At 44.7% G+C, this 23,105-nt stretch overlaps 1 protein-coding gene across 1 annotated transcript in view; it reads left to right on the forward strand.

Annotated features, from left to right (window-relative positions):
- IGSF10 (immunoglobulin superfamily member 10) overlaps positions 1-23,105 on the forward strand; it is a 38,100-nt gene that overhangs the window by 9,771 nt on the left and 5,224 nt on the right. Inside the window, exons 4-6 of the mRNA XM_054714082.1 lie at positions 9,718-10,108; positions 15,828-20,156; positions 20,632-21,532. Of these exons, the coding sequence (XP_054570057.1) occupies positions 9,718-10,108; positions 15,828-20,156; positions 20,632-21,532 (5,621 nt within the window). The remainder of the gene's footprint in view (positions 1-9,717; positions 10,109-15,827; positions 20,157-20,631; positions 21,533-23,105) is intronic.

A 23,105-nucleotide genomic window follows, 5' to 3' on the forward strand; every position in this document is an offset into this window, starting at 1 on the left:
GATCAGGGGAAGGCGACACCCCATCACAGCTCTGCTGCTGCCACTGCTGACAGCACAAGCCTCGGCCAGCCCTGGTTACCTGAGCCTCGGGTGGCCCTGGGTGGCTGGGCAGCCACCATCCGAGGCTTGCCTGTGCCTCGGGCCAGCCCTGGGCGGCTGGACAGCTGCCATCTGAGGCTTGCCTGTGCCTCGGTCTGGCCCTGGGCGGCTGGGGGGCTGAAGGGACTGGGGGACTCCGGAGGCAGGCACACGGAGTGGCCGGGACCGCCTGGGGGCTGAGGGGACTGGGCGCTGCCATCTTGTGGCTGTGTGTGCTGCCATATTTGAGGACATGGCAGTCAATTAGTATATTCCCTCCTTATTGGCTGTGGGCACCACCATCTTTGAGGGTGGGGACAGTCAATTAGCATATTCCCTCCTTATTGGCTGTGGGCGCCACCATCTTTGCGATGGTGTGGGTCAATTAGCATATTCCCTCTTTATTAGATAGGATATGTGTTCAGAGGACTATATGGCATACATATTCTTCATTAAGTTCTCCACACATATATACTAGCGACCAGGTCTTGAACAGATATTGAGGGCCACTGAGTTTGAGCTTGTACTTCCAATTTAGTTTGTCTTTGCTTATTAGGGAACTTGGTATTCCAGAAAAGTACCCTCAACAAAAATGACAGATTGTGTCCAATCAGGAAAAATTATGAGAAACCATTGTTTTTACTAGCATTTCTTTGTCTTTTTTTTTTTGTAGAGAAAATATGTTTAATAATTGGAGAAGAAGTTGAAGAATACCCACACACAATTGACCAATTCAAAAATTATTTAATTCAAAATCAGTTAAAATCAATTTAATCATAATAACCAAAAAACAGAAAACTCCCCAAATGTTTATAAACTGATAGATGGATAAACAAATATGTTACATGTATGTAATGAAATACTATTCAGCAATAAAAAGAAATGAAGGGCTGATGCATGGTAAACATGGATGGGTCCTAAAAATATCAGGCAAATTCAAAATAAAAGCTAGACACAAAAGACCACATGTTGTTGATCCCACTTATTTTATATTGCTTTTTTCATTATTATTATTCTTTTAAACTTTATTGTTGAAAGTATTACATATGTCCCCTTTTTTCTCCCATTCATCCCTTATAGCCTGTCCCCACCCCCTACACCAGGCCTTTACCCCACTATTGTCTGTGTCCATGACTTATGCTTATATACATACTAGTTTTTTGGTTGGTCTCTTTCCACCCATGCACCCTCCCCCACCTTCCCTCTGAGATTATATAGTCTGCTCCACTCATCTATGTCTCTAGATCTATTTTGTTCACCAGTTTATTTTGTTCATTATATTCCACTTATGAGTGATACTTGTCTTTCTCTGACTGGTTTATTTCACTTAGCATGATACTCTCCAGGCCCCTCCAGGCTGTCTCAAAGGGTAAGAGATCCTTATTTTTTATTGCTGCACTAGAGGCCCAGTGCATGAAAATTCGTGCACTCGTTGGGGGGGGGGGGTCCCTCAGCCTGGCCTGTGCCCTCTCACAGTCCGGGACCCCTCAGGGGATGTCCACCTGCCAGCTTAGGCCCGCTCCCTGTGCCCTCTCGCAACCCGGGAGCCCTTGGTGGGGAACGGGCCTAAGCCGTTAGTTGGACATCCTTAGTGCTGCCATGGAGGCAAGAGAGGAAGCGCACTGACCACCAGAGGGCAGCTCCTGTGTTGAGCATCTACCCCTGGTGGTCAGTGAGCATCATAGCGACTGGTTGTTCCACCATTAGGGTCAATTTGCATATTACCCTTTTATTATATAGGACTAGTGGCCCGGTGCATGAAATTCATGCACATTAAAAGGGGATTAATTAGAGGAAATAATTTAATATTGTTATTTGCCCTTTCTCTATAATAGAAGTGTCAGAGATGAAAGAAAATTAGTAAGATGTATATGAAAATCTTCCTCCTGTCAGAGTCTGGGGCACACCACAGGACCCAGAGTCAAGTCCCCGCCCACCCACATGTGTCTCAAAATCGCATGAGAGCCAGACCTGGCTGCCCACCCACATTGGGCTAGATCCAGACCCGGCCAGTCCCACCCTTGTCAAGCCCCACCGGGCAGGGGATGTAGCCTCAGGTCCCCTGGCCCGGTGCCAGGATGGGGGGCATGGCCTGAGGTCCCCCAGCCCAGACCGGGGCAGGGGGCATGCCTTGAGGTCCCCCACCAGGTGGGGACATGGACTGAAATTCCCTGTCAAGCCCTGCTGGGTGGGGGGCATGGCCTCAGGTCCCCCAGCCTGGTACCGGGAGGGGGGCGGGGCCTCAGGTCCCCTGTCAAGCCCCACTGGCAGGGGGGCGCAGCCTCAGGTCCCCCGTCAAGCCCTGCTGGGCAGGAGCGTGGCCTGAATTCTCCCAACCCAGCACTGGGGTGCACCTTGAGGTCCCCCATCAAGCCCTGCTGGGTGGGGGGCATGGCCTGAGGTCCTCTCTCAAGCCCAGCCAGGCAGGGGGGCGAGGCTTCAGGTCTCCTGGCTCAGTGCTGGGGCGAAGGGCTCAGCCTGAGGTCCCCTGTCAAGCCCCACCAGGCGGGGGTGCAGCCTGAGGTCCCCCGGCCTGGTGCTAGGGTGGGGGGTGTGGCCTGAAGTGCCCTGGCCTGGTGCTGGGGTGGGGGGGGGCGCACGGCCTGAGGTCCCCCAGCCTGACGCCAGGGCGGGGGGGCGAGGCCTGAGGTCCCCTGTCAAGCCCTGCCAGGTTGGGGGCACAGCCTGAGGTCCCCTGTCAAGCCCTGCCAGGTGGGGGGTGGGGCCTGAGGTCCCCTGTCAAGCCCCACAGGGGCAGGGGAGGGTGTAGCCTCAGGTCCCTGCTGATTGTTCATTAAGGCTCCTTGTGGGAACTTGGCCTCAGCTGTGGGTGCAGCCATCTTTGTGACAGAGTGGTGGTCAATTTGCATATTCCCTCTTTATTATATAGGATAGTATTCCATGCTACATAAAAGTGCCACAGCTTTTGTATCCACTCATCTACTGATGGGCACATGGGCTATTTCCAGATCTTAGCTATTATAAATTAAACTGCTATGAATATAGGGGTACATACATTCTTTCTTAGGATATATTCCCAGAAATGGGCTCACTGAGTCAAATGTCAGTTCCATATTTAATTTTTTGAGGAAACTCCATACTGTTTTCCACAGTGGCTACACCAGTCTGCATTCCCACCAGCAGTGTACTAGGGTTCCCTTTTATCCACAACCTCCCCAGCACTTGTCATTTCTGATTTGTTGATGGTAGCCATTCTAACAGGTGTGAGGTGATACCTCATTGTCATTTTAACTTGCATCTCTCTGATGATCAGTGACTTTGAGCATTTTTCATATGTTTCTTGGCCATCTGTATGTCCACTTTGGAGAAGTATCTATTCAGATCTTTTGTTCCTTTTTTAATTGGATTGTTTGTCTTCCTTTTGTTAAGTTGTATGAGTTCCTTATATATTTTGGATATTAACCTTTTATCAGATGTATCATTGCCAAATATGTTCTCCTATAGAGTGGGCCCCCTTTTCATTTTGTTGATGGTTTCTTTTGCTGAACAGAAGCTTTTTATTTTGATGTAGTCCCATTTGTTTATTTTCTCCTTAGTTTTCTTTGCCCTAGGAGATGTATTGGTAAACATATTACTACCAGAGATTTTGCTGCCTATGGTTTCTTCTAGGTTTTTTATGGTTTCACATCTTGCATGTAAGTCTTTTATCCATTTTGAGTTTATTCTTGTGTATGGTGTAAGTTGGTGGTCTAGTTTCATTTTTTTTACATTTATCTGTCCAATTTTCCCAATGCCATTTATTTAAGAGACCATCTTGACTCCATTGTACGTTCTTGCCTCCTTTGTTAAATATTAATTGAGCATAATGGCTTAGGTCGATTTCTGGGGTCTCTGTTCTGTTCCATTGGTCTATATTTTTGTTCTTGTGCCAATACCAGGCTGTTTTTATTACAATGGCTTTGTAGTATAACTTGATATCTAGTATTGTGATCCCTCCACTCAGTTCTGTTTCTCAAGATTGCTGTGGCTATTTGGGGTCTATTTTGGTTCCATATATATTTTGGAGTATTTGTGAAATATGCTGTTGGTATTTTAATAGGGATTGCATTAAATCTGTAGATTGCTTTGGGTAGTTTGGACATATTGATGATGTTTATTCTACCAATCCATGAACACAGTATATTTTTCAACTTGTTTATATCTTCCTCTATCTCTTTCTTCAAGTATAAGTCTTTTACCTCCTTGGTTAAGTTTCTTCCTAGGTATGTTAATTTTTTTGTTGCTATGGTAAATGGGATTATTTGTTGGGTTTCTCTTTATGAAAATTCATTATTGGTGTATAAAAATTCCATAGATTTCTCTGTGTTAATTTGTATCCTGCTACATTGCCAAACTCCTTTAGTAAATCTAATAGTGTTTTGGTGGAGTCTTTAGGGTTTTCTATGTACAATATCATGTCATCTGTGAATAATGAGAGTTTTACTCCCTACTTTCCAATTTGGATGCTTTTATGTTTCCTTCTTGTCTGATTGCTTTGGCTAGCACTTCCATTACTATTTATATAATAAAAGCCTAAGCGACCGTTATGGCAGAACGACCAGAATGACTGGTCGCTATGATGCGCACTGACCACCAGGGGGAAGACGTTCAACGTAGGATCCTCCCCCTGGTGGTCAGTGCACTCCCACAGGGGGAGCACCACTCATCCAGAAGCCAGGCTCATAGCTGGCAAGCACAGTGGTGGTGGTGGGATCCTCTCCTGAGTCTGCGGCAGTGCTAAGGAGCAGCAAGCTGAGTGATAAGGAGCAGCGGGCAGGCGGGCAGTAAGGAGTGAGGGGTCCTGGACTGCCAGAGGGCACAGGCTGGGCTGAGGACACCCCCCTCCCAGTGCATGAATTTCATGCACCGGGCCTCTAGTATTGAATAAGAGTGGTGAAGGCAGACATCCCTGTCTTGTTCCTGTTCTTAGAGAAATGGTTTTAGTTTTTGCCCATTGAGTATAATGTTGGCTGTCATATATGGCATTTATTATGTTGAGTTATGATACCTCTATTCATTCTTTGTTGATAGTTTTTTATCAAAAATGGGGTTGGATTTTGTTGGATGCTTTTTCTTGGTCTATTAATATGATCATGTAATTTTTGTCTTTCAATTTGTTTATGTGATATATCATGTTTATTGATTTGTGAATATTGTATCCACCTTGCATTCCTGGAATAAATCCTACTTGGTCATGGTGTATGATCTTTTTACAATATTGCTGGATTTGATTTGCTAATATTTTGTTGAGGATTTTCACATCTATGTTCATCAGGGATATTAGCCTGTAATTCTCTTTCTTTGTAGTGTCTATATGGTTTTGGAATTAGGATAATGTTGGCCTCATAAAAAGAGATTGAAAGTGTTCCTTCCTCTTGGATTTTTTAAAAAAAATAATTTAACAAGGATAGGTGCTAGTTCTTCTTTGAATGTTTGGTAAAACTCCCCTGTGAGGCCATGTGAACTAGGGTTTTGTTTGCTGGGAGTTTTTTTTATTTTATTTTATTACTGCTTTGATTTCCTCGATTGTTAGTGGCCTATTCGTGTTTTCCGATTCTTCCTGATTCAGTTTTGGGAGATTGTATTTTTCTAGGAATTTGTCCATTTCATCCAGGTTGTCCAGCTTGTTGGCATATAGTTGTTCATAGTATCCTATCTAATAAAACAGTAATATGCAAATTAACCATCACTCTGCGACAAAATGGTGGCGCCCATGGCCACAAGATGGCAGCTCCCAGTCCTCTCATCCCTGCCAGAGTCCCCCAGTCTTGGCAGCACAGGTTGTCCAGCTCAGAGGCGCCTGCGCCCCCACACCACGATTCCCGCCCAGCGGGGGCAGCCTGGGCTGGGGTCTCAGCCTGCGAGGGGCACTGCACCCCAATGGCACGATCCCCCTCCCAGCGGCCATAGCCTGGGCTGAGTTTAAGCCTGCGAGAGGTGCGCACCCCCATGGCGCGATCCCCCTCCTAGCGGCCTCAGCCTGGGCTGGGTTCTCAGCCTGTGAGGGGCACGATCCCCCTCCCAGCGGCCATAGCCTGGGCTGAGTCTAATCCTGCGAGGGGCATAAATCCCAACAGCGTGATCCCCCTCCCAGCGGCCATAGCCTGGGCTGAGTCTAAGCCAGTGAGGGGCGTGCACCCCAATGTCCTTAGCCTGGGCTGGGGTCTCAGAGTGCGAGGGGCATGCACCCCCACGGCGCAACCCCCTTCCCAGCGGCCTTAGCCTGGGCTCACATCTCAGCGTGCAAGGGGCGCGCACCCCAACAGCGCCACCCCCCTCCCAGCGGCCATAGCCTGGGCTGAGTCTAAGCCTGCAAGGGGCATAAATCCCAACAGCACAATCCCTTTCCCAGTGGCCATAGCCTGGGCTGAGTCTAAGCCAGTGATGGGCATGCACCCCAACAGCCTTAGCCTGGGCTGGGGTCTCAGCATGCGAGGGGCGTGCACCCCCACAGCGTGATCCCCCTCCCAGCAGCCATAGCCTGGGCTGAGTCTAAGCCTGCGAGGGGCACACACCCCCATGGCACAATCCCCCTCCCAGTGGTGGCAGCCTGTGGTCTCAACCAGAGTCACACCAGCCAGGCAGATATGGAGAAGTCTTAAATGTTTCTTTTTTTGTTACATATATTTTATTGTCTTTTTACAGAGAGGAAGGGAAAGGGCTAGAGAGCTAGAAACATCTGTGAGAGAGAGACATTGATCAGCTGCCTCCTGCACACTCCCCACTGGGTATGTGTCCCTAACCAAGGTACATGTCCTGGGACCCTTGAGTTGCAGGCCAATGCTCCATCCACTGAGCCAAACCAATTAGGGCTGCCCAATATGTTAAAGAAAAAACCCTATCTAATAAAGAGGGAATATGCAGGGGAGGGCATTTGGGGGTGACTGGGTTGTCAGGGGAGGGCAACTGGGGATGATCGGGCTGGCAGGGGAACAGTAAGGCATCGATCAGGCTTGCAGGGGAGTGGTTAGGGGGTGATCAGGTTTGCAGGCAGAAGCAGTTAGGGGCAATCAGGCAGGCAGGCAAGCAGTTGGGAGCCAGCAGTTCCGGATTGTGAAAGGGATGTCTGACTGCCTGTTTAGGCCCGATCCTAGTAGGATCGGGCCTAAACAGGCAGTCGGACATCCCCCGAGGGATCCCAGATTGGAGAGGGTGCAGGTTGGGCTGAAGGACACCCCTTCCCCCAGTGCACGAATTTCGTGCACCGGGCCTCTAGTTTTCTTATAATCCTTTGTATTGCTGTGGTGTCAGTTGTTACTTCACCACTTTCATTTCTGATTTTAATTATTTGGGTCCTCTCTCTTTGTTTCTTGATGAGTCTGGCTAAAGGTTCATCAATCTTGTTTATCTTTTCAAAGAACAAGCTCTTGGTTTCATTGATCTTTTGTATTGTTTTTTATTTTTTTAATCTCCAAGTCAGTTATTTCTGCTCTAATCTTTATTATTTCCTTCCTTTTACTTACTCTAGGTTTTTCTTGTTGTTTTCTTTCTAATTCTTTTGATCCCATTTATTTTAAATGTTGACACCAAGCAAATCCATAGAAACAAAGTAAATTAGTGCTTTACTATGGCAAGGAGGATGCGCAAAATGACTTCTAAAGAGTATCAGTTTTTACTTTGGGCTGACGAAAATTTTCTAAAATTTTATAGTGGAGATGTTTCTACAACTCTGTGATTATACTAAAAGCCACTGAGTTGTTTAGAAAGGTGAATTTTATGGCATGTGAATCATGTATCACATGATTTATAGGAAGAGATCTTTCAAAGAATATATATGCATATATGCTTAGTCCATGGACACAGAGGCCTGGGGCAATGGGGACAGGATGGAGAGAGGCAAAGGTAGGTGGAGGGAGAGGAAATGGGGGACATGTGTAATAGAGTCAACAATAAAAAATAATAATACTAAAAATAAAACTAATTAAAAAGAAAACCATTATAAATGTGAGAAAGAAATTAAAATCAATATTTTTATGAAAAATTCAGGTTCAAGAAATCTTAAATTTGCATGAAATATCAAGCTACTTTTAAAAATCTTAGCATGGAAGTTTTAAATTATATGCAAAGTAGCATAAGAAAATGAACCCAGTGTAGCATCATCATGTTTCAATAGTTTTCAACACATACAGATGGTTTTCCCTGTACCTTCACTCATGTCTTTTCCATTTCATTGCATTGTTTGTACAAAATCCACGATATCATAATTTTTCATCTGTAAATACTTCAATACATATCTCAAGGCTAAGGAATCTTTTAAAAATAACCACAATATTATTATTATATCTGTTTTATATCTTTATTATTGATAATATTACAGATGTCCCTTTGTTTCTTGTGTGTGTTTTTTCCCCATTGACCCTCTCCACTCCCCACCACCCCTCACAGGCCTTCACCACTCCATTGTCTGTGTCCATGGGTTAGGCATATCCTATATAATAAAAGGGTAATATGCAAATAGACCAAACGGCAAAACAACCGAACAACCAATCAAAGCGTAATATGCTAATGATATGCTAAGGCTGCTCAACAGCTCACTATGACGTGCACTGACCACCAGGGGGCAGATGCTCCAGCTGGTAGGTTAGCTTGCTGCTGGGGTCCGGCTGATCAGGACTGAGGGAGATGGGCCAGACACACCCTGGGGCCCTCCTGCTGTCCCACCCCAGCCCGATCGTGCACCAGTGGGGTCCCTCAGCGTGGCCTGCACCCTCTCGCAATCCTGGACCCCTCAGGGGATGTTGGAGAGCTGGTTTCAGCCCCATCCCGCAGGCCACTCCCCTTGGGAGGGCGCCAGATGCAGGGCTCATGGCTGGCAAGCACTGTTGTGGCAGTGCAAGTGTCTTCCGATTGGGACTGTTTGGGCGTGAGCCCACAGCAGGCACAGTGGGACCGGGATGAGTGGGAGTGGCAGGTAGGAGCTGCAGGCAGCGTTGGACTGTGGGTTTCGGCCTGATCCCTGCAGGCCACCCAGAGGGACCCCACCCATGCACGAATTCATGCACCGGGCCTCTAGTCTGAGTATAAATTCACTGGTTAATCACTCCCCACCCATTCCCCAAACCCTGCCTTCTCTCTGAAATTCATGAGTCTGTTCCATGCTTCTATGTCTCTGGATCTCTGTTGTTCATCGGTTTATTTTGTTCATTAGATTCCACATATGAATGAGATCATGTCATACTTGCCTTTCTCTGACTGGCTTATTTCACTTAGCACAATACACTCCAGGTCCATTCATACTGTTGCAAATGGTAAGAGTTCTTCCTTTTTTACAGCTGTGTAGTATTCCATTGTGTAAATGCACCACAGCATTTTTATCCACTTATCTGCTGATGGGTACTTGGGCTGTTTCCAAATCTTAGCTATTATAAATTGTGCTGCTATGAACATTGGGGTGCATATATTCTTTCTAATTGGTGTTTCTGGTTTCTTAAAATTTCAACAATTCCTTAGTATAATCAAATATTTGTATGTTCAATTTCTTTGATGGTTTCATATTTAACTTGCAATTAATTTGCTTGAGTTAAGACTCAAACAAGGTACACCCACGGCATCATATTAATCTCAGCATATGTTTTATTGATATGCTTTTCCCTTTTGTGGTCATTCCTTTGACAAAGTAAATGTTGTTTTTATTCTTAGGTCTTAAAAATGAGCTATAACAAAGTCCGAAAACTTCAGAAAGATACTTTTTATGGCCTCAGGAGCTTAACACGGTTGCATATGGACCACAACAATATTGAGTTTATAAACCCAGAGGTTTTTTATGGACTCACCTTTCTCCGACTGGTGCACCTGGAAGGAAATAGGCTCACTAAGCTCCATCCAGATACATTTGTCTCTTTGCGCTACCTCCAGATATTCAAAACATCTTTTATTAAGTACCTGTACTTGTCTGATAACTTTCTGAGCTCCCTCCCTCAAGACATGGCCTCCTATATGCCTGATCTGGAAAGCCTCTATCTTCACGGGAACCCCTGGACCTGTGACTGTCATTTAAAATGGTTGTCTGACTGGATACAGGAGAAGCCAGGTATCTATACCGTTTACTTCTTTGTCCTAATGCAATAGAAGCAACCTTGCTGGAGGTGCTTTACGAGGAAGTGAGGAGACCAAGGTAATTTAGGTGGGAAAAAACAAAGTCTAAATAATAATTCAGTAATAACAAATTCTCTTAATTCTTTCATGAATTAATTGCTCATTGTTTCAAAGGTTGATGATCCAATCACCACCCCTGGTTTTTGGTAAATTGGGAAATAATAAATGTGTGTGTGTTATTCTTCCCTACACCATGAGCCATAAAAACCCTCCTCTTCTTATCATCCTTCCAGTCATTCAGACAATACATAATTTTTGGAACTCTATTTAAGGTTCTGTATTAGGTGATGGAAATACCAAGGGCACTGTCTCTGCTCTAACCACACTTCTAGTGGGTTACAGAAAAGCAAACAATCAGGGTATGAAATATCCTTTGATGGGGAAAGGAGAATTTGCCATGAAGAATGAAAGATCCATTCAGTCAGCAAGCAGTTGTCATAAACCTGTGTGCACCGAGAACATAGGCATCCAGAAATGAACAAGACAGATTAAGGTTCCTGCCTTCCTGGACCTTGCATTCTTAAGTCTTGACATTTAGACCCTTTATACCTCAATTTTCTCACCTGCACTATAGGAATAATAATAACTGGAAAGAATAGTTAAAGTAGCACGCAAAGTGCTTAGCACAGTGTATGACGTGAAATAAGCACGCAATAAGTATGTTATCATCATTTTCTTTACCATCCAGGTCACACAGCTAAACTCAAAAAGCAGAAGCCGGAAGTCCAGATCTTTTTCTAAAATGTATTTGGGATGAAGACACTGCTTTGTACATGAAGGCCGATAATAAGTTTCATGAGGAGGGCAATGAATGGCCCAGTTTTTCTGGCATAGGGTCAGTGTAGATGCAAGGTGTTTTGAAACCAGTTGCAGGGAGTGTTGAATCCTGGGCTAAAATGTTTATACCTTTAGAAAAGGGAGATTTTACAGTGAAGGATTTTGAACAGTTTCCTCCTGAAACGTGTTTCCGGGACCCGCAATCTGTGAGTGTGAGCAGTGGACAGGGTGGACCGGAGCGGGCAGACACAGGAACCCATCTGGGACGTGCTCGGGTGGGTCACAGCTGGACAATGACAAGTCGAACCGTGAGTGACCACACTGGGACGTAGCTTCACAGACGTTTGAAAGGCAGTAGGAATTGAGTGGGGGTTTCTCAATACTTTTAGATACCATGGAGAGATAAAGGGAAATGAGGTATTAGAAAGAACGACTGGATTTCATGTGGACGTTGGCTGGGTTATAGGGGGAGAATGGTGAGCAAATAGAGAAAACTTATGTGAGAAATGCAGCAGTGAAAAGAGGAAAGAAAGAAAGAAGATGACAGCCCCAGGGGGAGAGCTATGTACCCAGACAGAAAATGAGTCTGTGCTCAGGTCCTACAAGGTGTCAGATCTCCTTGTCATTTTGCTAGTTACATGCTCTGGTAATAAAGTCAGGCTAGTATGTAATTTGTTAGCAGCTAACCTTTCAGTGGTAGAATATACCACTGTAGGAATCAGTTATTCTGTGTCCTAGAGCCCAGGAATTGGCCCACGACAGCCCACGTGCCAAATCCAGCCCTCACCAAGCTTTTGCAAGAAGAGTTTTATTGGAACACAGTGATGCCTCAGTCTTACGTGTCATCTGTGGCTGCTTTGGTGCCACAGTGGTATAGTTGAGTCATTGGGTCAGAGCAGGAGTCCTCAAACTACGGCCCCGGGCCACATGCGGGTGTTTTTGCCGTTTTGTTTTTTTACTTCAAAATAAGATATGTGCAGTGTGCATAGGAATTTGTTCATAGTTTTTTTTAAACTATAGTCCAGCCCTCCAACGGTCTGAGGGACAGACCCTGTTTAAAAACTTTGAGGACCCCTGGGTCAGAGAATTATGGTCCACAAAATCTAAAATCTTTACCTTCGTGCCCTTACCCAAGAAGTTTGCTGACCTTGGCCTAGAGAACAGCCTGAGCTCTGTAGCCCTAGTGCAGTGGTCGGCAAACTGTGGCTCGCGAGCCACATGCGGCTCTTTGGCCCCTTGAGTTTTTAGCAAAGGCCAGCTTAGGAGTACTCTAATTAAGTTAATAAATATGTACCTACCTATATAGCTTAAGTTTAAAAAATTTGGCTCTCAAAAGAAATTTCAGTCGTTGTACTGTTGATATTTGGCTCTGTTGACTAATGAGTTTGCCAACCACTGCCCTAGTGTGTAGCTGGGCACGCCAGGCCTTTCTAATTTCAGCCTCATTTCCTTCCTTTCCAACTCTCAGCCACCCTCCCATCGCAGACACACCCAACCTGTTTTACCTGCCGCTTTCCGGCCTGGAGCACTTTCCTTCCTTTTCCGCCTGATGGACTCCCAGCCAGCAAACTGCTCAGCTCTCACCTTTGCTGGGAAGCCTGGCTGTTTCTCCACACCCCACATTCCTGTAGAACAATCATTTCACCACTTCTGTTCTTGAGTGGACACATTTTATTATATTTATTAGCATTAGATGTCTATTACCTTTTCTAAATCTAATTTATCTATCCTGAGCCCCTAGAATGTGCCTAAGATATAGTAGGTCCTCAATTTTTGCTAAACTAAGCTTTCATCAATTAAGTAGCCATTTTGATGATGTTTACAAATGTCCACTACTCATCAATGATCTTAACATGTCCCCAAACTCTTTGTGTGTGTACGTGTATATGTCTATTACATATATTGTATAAAATAATAATTAGCTAAACCCATGAGAGCTAACACCTTTCAGTCATGTCTAATTGATGATAGTCTTACAACCCCCGTGAATCAGTCACATCAACTTCTGCTTTGAAATGTTTTCCATCTGTTGCATGAGATTTGCCAGTTTCTCGTGCCTCCAGTTGCCTTATTTGGTGTTCTTTTGCATGCATGTTGGTAGCCAATTGTAACAGCATCATCTGTTTGTATTCTTCCATGCTTAGGTTCCAGACAGCTCCTGGCGTTGCTTTTCTATAAAATATAGATCTGTGGCCATTTCTCTGATAAAAATGTGTTTTACAAGTGTTAAATTTGTGTCCTGCTGTTTGCACTGTTTCCATACTTTTTTACATTCATAGTGACTTCTTGTTTTAATGCCAAAACATAGTGTAACCTTAATAAAAACATTTTAGGTAGAAGATTTAATATATGTAGTCCCAACCGCACATGTGGCTCAATAAAAACACTGCAATAGAAATGACAGTATTGTATGTGTGCAGACTGGTAGCTCTATCAACACAGCCTGCTGTTCAGCTGCCACTGAAAAACACCTTCAGTCAAAAGACATTATCTCAGTTTATTAAAAACATAGTCTTAGGATTAGGCTCACCTCCCTGCCTCCCTGCCTTCTTAAAATCTTTCCTGAGCATCAGTTGGCCAGGCCTGGGACATATAGAGTAACAAGCATGGAGCTTACAGTCTTGTGGGAAGGCAGGCAACTAGACAAGTTGTAACAGCCGGTGATGAGGGGCAGGATAAAAGAAATGGGAAGTACCAGAACGTAAAGCAGGAAGCCCGTCCGGAAGAAGTGTTGTTTGGCTGGGCCCTGAAGGATGTAAGTAGTTAGGCAGCGATGGGAGAGGGGTGTCAGACACCATGTGTATGGGAAGTGGAAGCAACATCACATGCCAGAGCCTTATGGGACGTGGCAGAGGTGGGGAATGGGAAGCATTTCTGTGTGATTGGAACCTAGAGTGACAGAGGGAATGGAAGTGATAGAGGGAATAATCAGATTTGCATCTGAGGCAAAATACCTGATGGCCAGGGCCTGCTAACTCTGGTCCAGGTGCTAGCAACAATAAGCAGAGCAAGATGTGCACCAAACTCTGTGACAGGTTTTAATTAAGCCGGAGTCTGCCATGTCCTCTGCTATTGCAGGGTCTGAGACCCCGGTCACACACAACTGGTTGGTAAGTGGGGGAGTGAGAAGAGCCTCTCCTGCAGGCTCTAAGATTTCCAGGCTTGCCAGCCTCCTACTCTGCATAGGCTTAGGCTCTAAAATGTACTGAAGAAAGCGGAGCAGCTAGATCTGTGTGGCATTACTTGTCACACTAAAGTACATATTGAGTCTTTGGTCCGAGGGACTTCTTAAGCCTTTGAGAGGACTTGTGCATAAGTGGAAGGTGATGGGACCCTGTCCAGCCACTCCAGTAAGTGAGAGTTTCTAGAAGTCTAGTTCTTCTTCTAAATGTTGTGTCTCATGCATGAGATGGGAGCTACTGCATGGAACAGCATGGAAGTCCCCAGCTGCATATGTGTAAAGTAAAACTCTGTACTCTTACCAAGTATTTCAGTGACCAGTCATTTTAAAGAGGCTCGCCGGAGTGATCTGTTTAAGTGGCCAGGCCTGTGATATGGGATACCTGAAGGACGGGCTTCTGTGATTTGTAAAGGCGTGGGCTGTTCCTAGCGCTTTAAGACTTTCATGCTTTGGATTTCACCAAAATGTCAGATCTTTGAAGGGCTGCCTCATTGCTTGGGTACAATAGTCTCTCTCATTAGACCTGATCCTTCTCCAATAGACTCATGCTCATACTGTGTCTTCCTTCACTCTTCCACTCAGTCACACTCCACGCTCGACCAAATCCTTGCCTCCTACTGATTGGTTCTACCTGCTTCATTATCTCCTGCATCATCTGTTTCTCTACATTCTTTTTTTTTTTTAATTATCTTCATTGTTGAAAGTATTACAGATGTCCCCTCCCCCTACCCCCCCGTGACCTCCCTCTACCTCTTACCCCATCCACCAGTCCTTCACTGAATTATTGTCTGTGTCCATGGGTTATGCACATATGCATATAAGTTCTTTGGTTAACCTCTTCATGCCTTCTCATACCACCCTTCCCTCTGAGATTCAACAGTCTGTTCATGCTTCCATGTCTCTGCATCTGTTTTGTTCATCAATTTATTTTGTTTATTAGATTCCACATATGAGTGAGATCATGTGATATTTGTCTTTCTCTGACTGGCTTATTTCGCTTAGCATAATGCTCTCCAGGTCCCTCCATGCTGTCTCAAAGTGTAAGAGATCCTTCTTTTGTACAGCTGTGTAGTATTCCACTGTGCAAATGTATCACAGCTTTTTTATCCACTCATCTACTGATGGTCACTTGGACTGTTTCCAGATCTTAGCTATTATAAATAGTGCTGCTTTGAACATAGGGGTAGCTAGACCAGGTCAAGATATCTTGTAATTCAATTATTGTTCTTTTGGATAATGGAAAGTATCTTAGGTTTTTAATGATATCCAAGAACTTATAATTTATCAAGCATGTTATCTTTTAAAGGACAATGAAGTTCTATGACTCAAAACATTAAAATGAGCAAAGAGTACTAAATGACTGTTAATAAAAAAAAGTAACAAACATAAGCATGTCATTTAGTTTCCCCAAGTCTTTATTCAACTAATACTTATTGAGTAGCACATACGTATCAGGCACTTTCTACAAGACAGACAAAATCCTTGTGCCTATGAATATAATATTATGGCAGCATATATAGATACTATTTTTTTTAGAAATCAACCCAAGGATAAAAAAAAGTAGGAAACTTCCTATTAAATATTAAAATTTCCAAACTGTTGTTTTAAATTCTAGTAGAAGCTATTGTTTCAAAATGTTCAAATATTAATTCACAGAGACCACAACCAGCAATAATTCAATTGTCATTTTTCCTAGATATAATAAAATGCAAAAGAGACAGAAGTCTCTCCAGTTCTCAGCAATGTCCACTCTGCATGAACCCCAGGACCTCTAAAGGCAAGCCCTTAGCTACAGTCCCAGCTGCAGCTTTCCTGTGTGTCAAGCCAACCATTGATCCATCTCTGAAACTGAAGAACTGGACTATTGTGGAAGACAGCAGTTCTGTGTCCATCTCTCCCCAAAATTTCATGGCACCCTTCGGCTCCCTCAGTTTGAATATGACAGACCAGTCTGGGAATGAAGCTAACATGGCCTGCAGTATCCAAAAGCCATCAAGGACATCATCTATTGCATTCACTGAAGACAATGACTACATCAGGCTAAATACATCGTTTTCTACATTTCTGGTGTGTAACATAGATTATAGTCACATTCAGCCAGTGTGGCAAATTCTGGCTTTGTACAGTGACTCTCCTCTTACACTAGAAAGGAGCCACTTGGTCACTGAAACACCACAACTCCACTACCAATATAAACAGGTGGCTCCTAAGCCTGAAGAGATCTTTACCAACATAGAGGCTGATCTCAGAGCAGATCCTCCTTGGTTGATGCAAGATCAGATTTCCTTGCAGCTAAACAGAACTGCCACCACACTCAATACATTGCAGATCCAGTTCTCCAGTGATGCTCAGGTCACTTTACCACGGTCAGAGATGGGGCCAGGAAGACACAAATGGACCATGATTCTCAGGAATAACAATACCAAGCTGGAACACACTGTTTTGGTTGGTGGGACCATTGACTTAGACTGCCCAGGCCAAGGAGACCCCGCCCCACATTTGGAGTGGCTTCTGGCTGATGGGAGTAAAGTGAGAGCCCCTTATGTTAGTGAGGATGGACGAATCCTAATAGACAAAACTGGAAAACTGGAACTCCAGATGGCTGATAGTTTTGACACAGGCATTTACAACTGCATAAGCACCAATTATGCTGATGCAGATATTCTCACCTATAGGATTACTGTGGTAGAGCCCTACACAGAACCCTTTCATGAAAACGGGCCTCATCATACCGTTTTCATTGGTGAAACACTTGACCTTCCGTGCCATTCCACTGGTGTCCCAGATGCCTCTATTAGCTGGGTTCTCCCAGGAAACACTGTGCTCTCTCAGTCCTCAAGAGAGAAGCAGATTCTCAATGGCACACTACGAATATTACAGGTCACCCAGAAGGACCAGGGCTATTATCGTTGTGTTGCAGCCAACCCATCAGGGGTCGACTTTTTGATTAATCAAGTTTCAGTCAAAATAAGAGGGCCAAGCCCAGTGGAGCATAATATAGAAACGGATGGATCTGGATTTGATGAGCCTGATCCCACTGTGCACCTGAAAGACCCACCAGCTGCCCACCTGCTGACATCTGCTCCAACGGGAGGCGAGGCTGGAAAGCAAGTCTTGAGCACAAGTAAGAAGCACAACTATCGGGATTTCAGATATCGGCGGCGTGGAGACTCAACAAACCGACGTTTCAGGGAGCACAGGAGGCAGTTCCCACCCTCTGCTCAGAGAATTGACCCACGGCACTGGGCAGAACTTCTGGAGAAAGCTAAAAGGAAGACAGTGCCACAGAATCAAGAAAATTCCACAGCGGGGCCACCTCCACTGGTCACCCAACTCCTAAAAGTACCTGGTGAGGAGGGAGACTCTTCAGGCATGCTTCCTCCAGATGAGGAATTTATGGTCCTCACAACTAAAGTGCCCAGTGTTCTGGAAAGGACAGTGCCTGATGGTCCCAGAAAAATATCTGATGGCCCTGTGGCAGCGGTAATTACTGGTACTGAAGTCTCCCCAGTTGTCCGTCCACAGTTGCCACCACCTGAAAAACAAATAGATTTTAAACTATCTACTATTATTGAAGCTACAGCCATGTCAAGGGACATAAACCCAACCACATCAAGCAAAATGCAAGACACAAACAACCAACATGTGTCCCCTGTCTTTCCTCTGCTACCGGAGACAACTCCATTTCAGGATGCTGACGACGTGGGGAGGAGAAGAGAGCATTTGCCAAGTGCACCCCCAATAACGGTGGGGGCGAAGATCAAAGATGTCAACGCCAAAATGCCTAGCGATGCTAAGAGCAGAACCGGTATATTCTTACAATCAGAAAACGCCACGGACGGTCACCAGCCACCGGTACCGGGAAGGAGCGAACCCAGAAGCAGCTACTTCAGTCCTCACGTGAGTCAAAAGCTTAGCACCTCCAGGCTCCCTTCAGGCCCACGCAGTGCGGCTCACTCTCAGTTACGGATCCCCAGGAATAATGCAACTAACACCCCACTGTCCAGACGCTTTGGCAGACGGAGGAAAATTTGGGGGAGAGGGCGAATTATCCATCCATACAGAGCTCCAGTCCCCCCATGGCACAGACATGGCTCTGTGAGGCCACCATCCAGGGGGTCTCCTGAAGAGAGTACCACAGAGCTCAGCACCACGTGCCCGTCCTGTGCCCCCAAAGAGAAGCTCACCACTCCCGCCTCGGAGGGAGCAACCTGGTCTCCTCCAACTTCTTCTCCCATCACCCTCCCCAAAGCTGACATTGCCGGGGTCACAGCAGCAGAGCCTACAACCCTAGTCTACAACCTTAGCCCATCATTGCTACCTGATAGCAAAGCAAATGTAGTTACTGAGAAAACACCACCCACGGTAAAAGATTTCAGTGCTGGAAGTACCCAAGTGATTCCAGCTGGTACAGCCATGACTCATGCCCCAACATCCGTAACTATGGAGAAAACTCATGGATTAAATGTTGGTTACCCAAGTGTGTCTAATATTAGTGAAGCTAAACGAGATTCAATGATTCCATCGCCACTTCCGGGTCCTACCACTGCACCATCTAGAGCCCTTACAAGACTTTCAAGAAGGAAAACTCCCTGGCGTCAGATCTTTGTAAATAACCATATCCAAACAGGGAGCTTAAAGAGTCAGCATACATTTGGTTCACAAGAACGCACAGCCACAGTGCTTTCTCAAACATCTCCTGCTTTACCCACAGATAACGTTTCCCCCTTTCACTTCACAGCACACTCAGCAAATGTGATGCAGATTCCATCTGTGACACTGGCTGCTGTCCTCCACAGTGCCACCCCTACACACCACCCTAGAAGTCTTCCTGCCGTGGGAGAGCTGCCCTTCCCACCCGTTTCCCCAACACTTCGTAGTAGCTCAAGCACGGAACCCAGTACAAATTTCATGTCAGTGCAAATAGCCACGCTGACAAGTCCTCTTACTGCCCCTGCGCCTATCAGTATTAATGAAACCCAAGTAACCAGCACAGAAGTACAAAGCAAAAAGGAGCCTCCAGCCAGGAAGGACCCAAACGGCTCTGCCAGCCTGAGTTCTGGCTTCGCTCCGCCCCCGGCTGTGAAGCTCCCTGCTCCAACCTCAGCAGAAACTGCAGCTGAGCCCAGTGTCTCTGCTTTCACTCCTCCCCGCCTCGAAAACACCAAGAGAAGGGCAGGCACAACTGATCTTTATCCAAGAACACTTAATAGGACAGATGTAATTGAAGAAGCATCCCAAGAGGCTACTCAGACTTTGAAGAGCACAGCTGCTTGGGAAAGCACTTCGTCCAGCACACTGCCCCAGAGGACCGCAGCCAGGACCACACCCCGGGGACAGCCCGCCGTGCCACCGCTCCTAAGCAGCAGCGCCACTCCAACGCCAGTCTCCGCCTCCCCTCCCTCGAGTAATCCAAACGCAGTTACTAACAATGTGGCAACTCCCCTTTTCCGGAGGAAGACAAATACAATGTTCCAGCCGCCTGAACCTTCCAGTCGCAATGCTAATCCACAGCAATTAGCAGCAGAGGTGACAACATCTCCCAAGGCTCATCTCAATGCCAAGTTCACATTTGGAACCACCTACTTTATCTACTCTGGCCTGGTACCTTTTACTCCTATGCCAGCACTAACAACATTTAAACCACAGAATTCTAAACCGTCTCCTTCTCTCAGGTCAGAAAACCACTCTTGGAATAAGTCCTACCTGGAAATTGCCCCAAAAGGCAAAAAGCCAGGAGTGAGCATGTTGCCTACTCCAGGCTTGCCAGAGGACAACACTCATGCTTCAAACTGGGACCTACAGAAGACTGCAAAAAGTGGCTCTGAGAAGACACCGGCTCAAGAAATAACAACTCCTGAACTTCTTCCCTTTGAGCCTTTGTCTAGGAATATATTCGAAAGGCCCAGAATAGTTGGGGGAAAGGCAGCAAGTTTTACTGTCCCGGCCAACTCAGACGCCTTTCTTCCTTGTGAGGCTGTGGGAAACCCTCTGCCTACCATCCACTGGACCAGAGTCTCATTAGGTATTTAAACGCTTGTCTTTTTTAGTTAAGAAACAAGGGAAAGAGTGTGTAATGTTTCAGGGTTACACACCCAAAGAATCAGCTTCAAGTTTCTCCAAAATACTGAAACTGTTACTATACTCATTTGACATTTGCTGCATGGCCTTCTTGCTCATTAGAAGGTTTTAAAACATGTTAACTAGGGAACATTTTTTTTTGAAATGCTCTTAAAGCAGATCCAAATAAATATGATTTGAAAAAGAGGTAATTGTCATTTTATTGAACCATTGGGCTTTTAAATGAAAGCTATGGGTATTAAAAAAAAATTCTAGGAATAATTTTAGCAATGTGACGACTAGGTATCCTAATTTTAAATATATTTGTTCTCAGTAGTCTAACCAAAAAGATAGCTTTCCTCTTGAGACGTCCACTTGAACAATTTGTTTTCTATCTAAACTTTGATGACCTGTGGCTGTATATTTCTTTCTCCTTTCAGGACTTGATTTGTCTACAAGGAAACAGAATAGCAGGTTCCAGGTGCTCCCCAATGGCACCCTGTCCATACGGAGGGTGGACATTCAGGACCGGGGACAGTACCTGTGCTCAGCATCCAACTCATTTGGCAAAGACCACCTTCATGTCACCTTGTCCGTGGTTTCCTATCCCCCCAGGATCCTGGAGAGACCTACCAAAGAGATCACAGTCCATTCCGGAAGCACTGTGGAACTGCAGTGCAGAGCTGAAGGTAGGCCAATGCCTAAGATTTCCTGGATTCTCCCAAACCAAACCGTAGTCTCAGAATCATCCAAAGGGATTGGGCAGGCCCTGGTGACATCTGACGGAACGCTGGTCATCCACAGTCTCAGCATTTATGACCGGGGCTTTTACAAATGCATGGCCAGCAACTCCGCAGGCCAGGATTCACTGCTGGTTAAAGTGCAAGTCATTGCCGCCCCGCCTGTCATTCTAGAGCAAAGGAGGCAGGTCATTGCAGGGACGTGGGGTGGAAGTTTGAAACTGCCCTGTACTGCGAAAGGAACTCCTCAGCCCAGTGTCCACTGGGTTCTCCCTGACGGCACTAAAGTGAAACCACTACAGCTTATTGATTCCAACTCCTTCTTATTTTCCAACGGGACGCTGTATATAAGAAACGTAGCCTCTTCAGACAGGGGCACGTACGAATGCATTGCGACCAGCTCCACCGGCTCCGACAGAAGGGTGGTAATTCTCACCATGGAGGAGCGAGAGACCATCCCCAGGATAGAATCTACATCCCAGACATGGAATGAGGTGAATTTTGGGGACAAATTACTACTGAACTGCTCAGCCACCGGCAAACCCAAACCCAAAATAATCTGGAGGCTACCATCCAAGGCTGTCGTGGACCAGTGGCACAGGTAAACCACACCTTTGTGCTGATATTACCTTCTTTATACACTTAGCTGTACAACTTCGGAAATGGAAAAGTGATACAGTGAGTTTTAGACAACAGTTTTATTGAGCTCAGACTCTACACACAAACCTAACTCTCTCTAAAGAGGCCTAATCCTTATATATATAACCCACGTTTTACCTGCCTAACTCTGAAGGCCAACTTCTTATTGAGTTTATATAGTTAGGAACAATAAAAATCTCATTTATTTTCACAGTTATGACAATTTTAAAATGGTAACTGTGTAAAAGTATGTATTTATAATCCCTTGATCAAAAAAGAGAATTCTTTCAATTCAATCAGTCAAGGTCCATTATTTCACTCTTCAAATTCTCCTGTTAAACATTTTAAATTTGAGTATGATCTGTGCTAATTGCATCTGTCTTAAAATTGCCAAGCACCTTCTGAGTCACAGCATGAAGACCTCCACAAAGTGGAGGACGGTCAGGACGCCATCGCTGCAATGCCCTCAGACTCGCGCTTTCTCTAGCATTCTGTTACACGCTTGTGGACTCTGATTTTTATCTGATTTTCTATAGAGTTTAAACCATCTTTGAAAAGTAATAATTATAGCTTATGATCACTAATTTTTGTCATTTGCATGACTTTATGCAATGATTTTTATAATATGACAAAAAGGATGGGAATAAGTATATTTTATATATTTGCTTTTCATTAATAGAGAATACCATGCAGGACAAATTTAACATAATAGATATGAATTTATATTCCTGCTGAGAAGTTGAATAGATTTTTCTAGTGGCACACTATAAGTTAGTATTGAATGCTATTAATGAATTTGTGATCTTTAATTCAAAAGTAAATGTTAAGTTTCAAGTTTTGCAAATAAATCAAATGTTAATTAAAATTAGATTTAAAATGAAACAATACTGAGCTATGAAATGTAAATTTCAGAAGTGACATATTTGCTTACTATATGTATAGCCATCATATATTTCCAGTGCTTTATCCGTCTTTGCCTCTAATGCACCTCAGCATGTTTCTTTCTTTTTTGCTTTCAAGTAATTATAAGTGTTGCACTAATGTTGAATGCCAGTTCTCTTTTGTGAAATTAAAATATTTAAATAAATTCCAAGGCACATGGGGATGCATCTTAAATTGGGTCACACATAATTCTGCTGCAGGTGATGAAGGAAATGCATTAATAACTAAGTTTAGAGCAGTGGCTCTGGGACTTTGCTGCACATCAGAATCATTTGGAAACTAAGACTCCAAATGCCAAGGCCACATTCCACACCATTTAAATCAGAAACTCCAGGGACCCAGGCATCAGCATTATTTCATACTACACGCTAATTTTAATGTGCATCCAAGTTTGAGAATCAGTGCTTTTAGAAAGGAGTAGACAAGAATGATAGCAGGTGGAAATGTAGCGTAGTGTACAAAACATGGTTTGAGAAACAGCTCTGGGACCAAAGTAAGTTACGAATTCTCTCTATAAATATCAACTTTTAAGCTGAATAGTGGGGGAACTTCTTAAATATTTTAAAGTACTAGTAAATGTAGAGTTCCTGGAA

This window comes from Eptesicus fuscus, chromosome 3 (assembly GCF_027574615.1).
Source record: "Eptesicus fuscus isolate TK198812 chromosome 3, DD_ASM_mEF_20220401, whole genome shotgun sequence".
NCBI classification, from domain to species: Eukaryota; Metazoa; Chordata; class Mammalia; order Chiroptera; family Vespertilionidae; genus Eptesicus; species Eptesicus fuscus.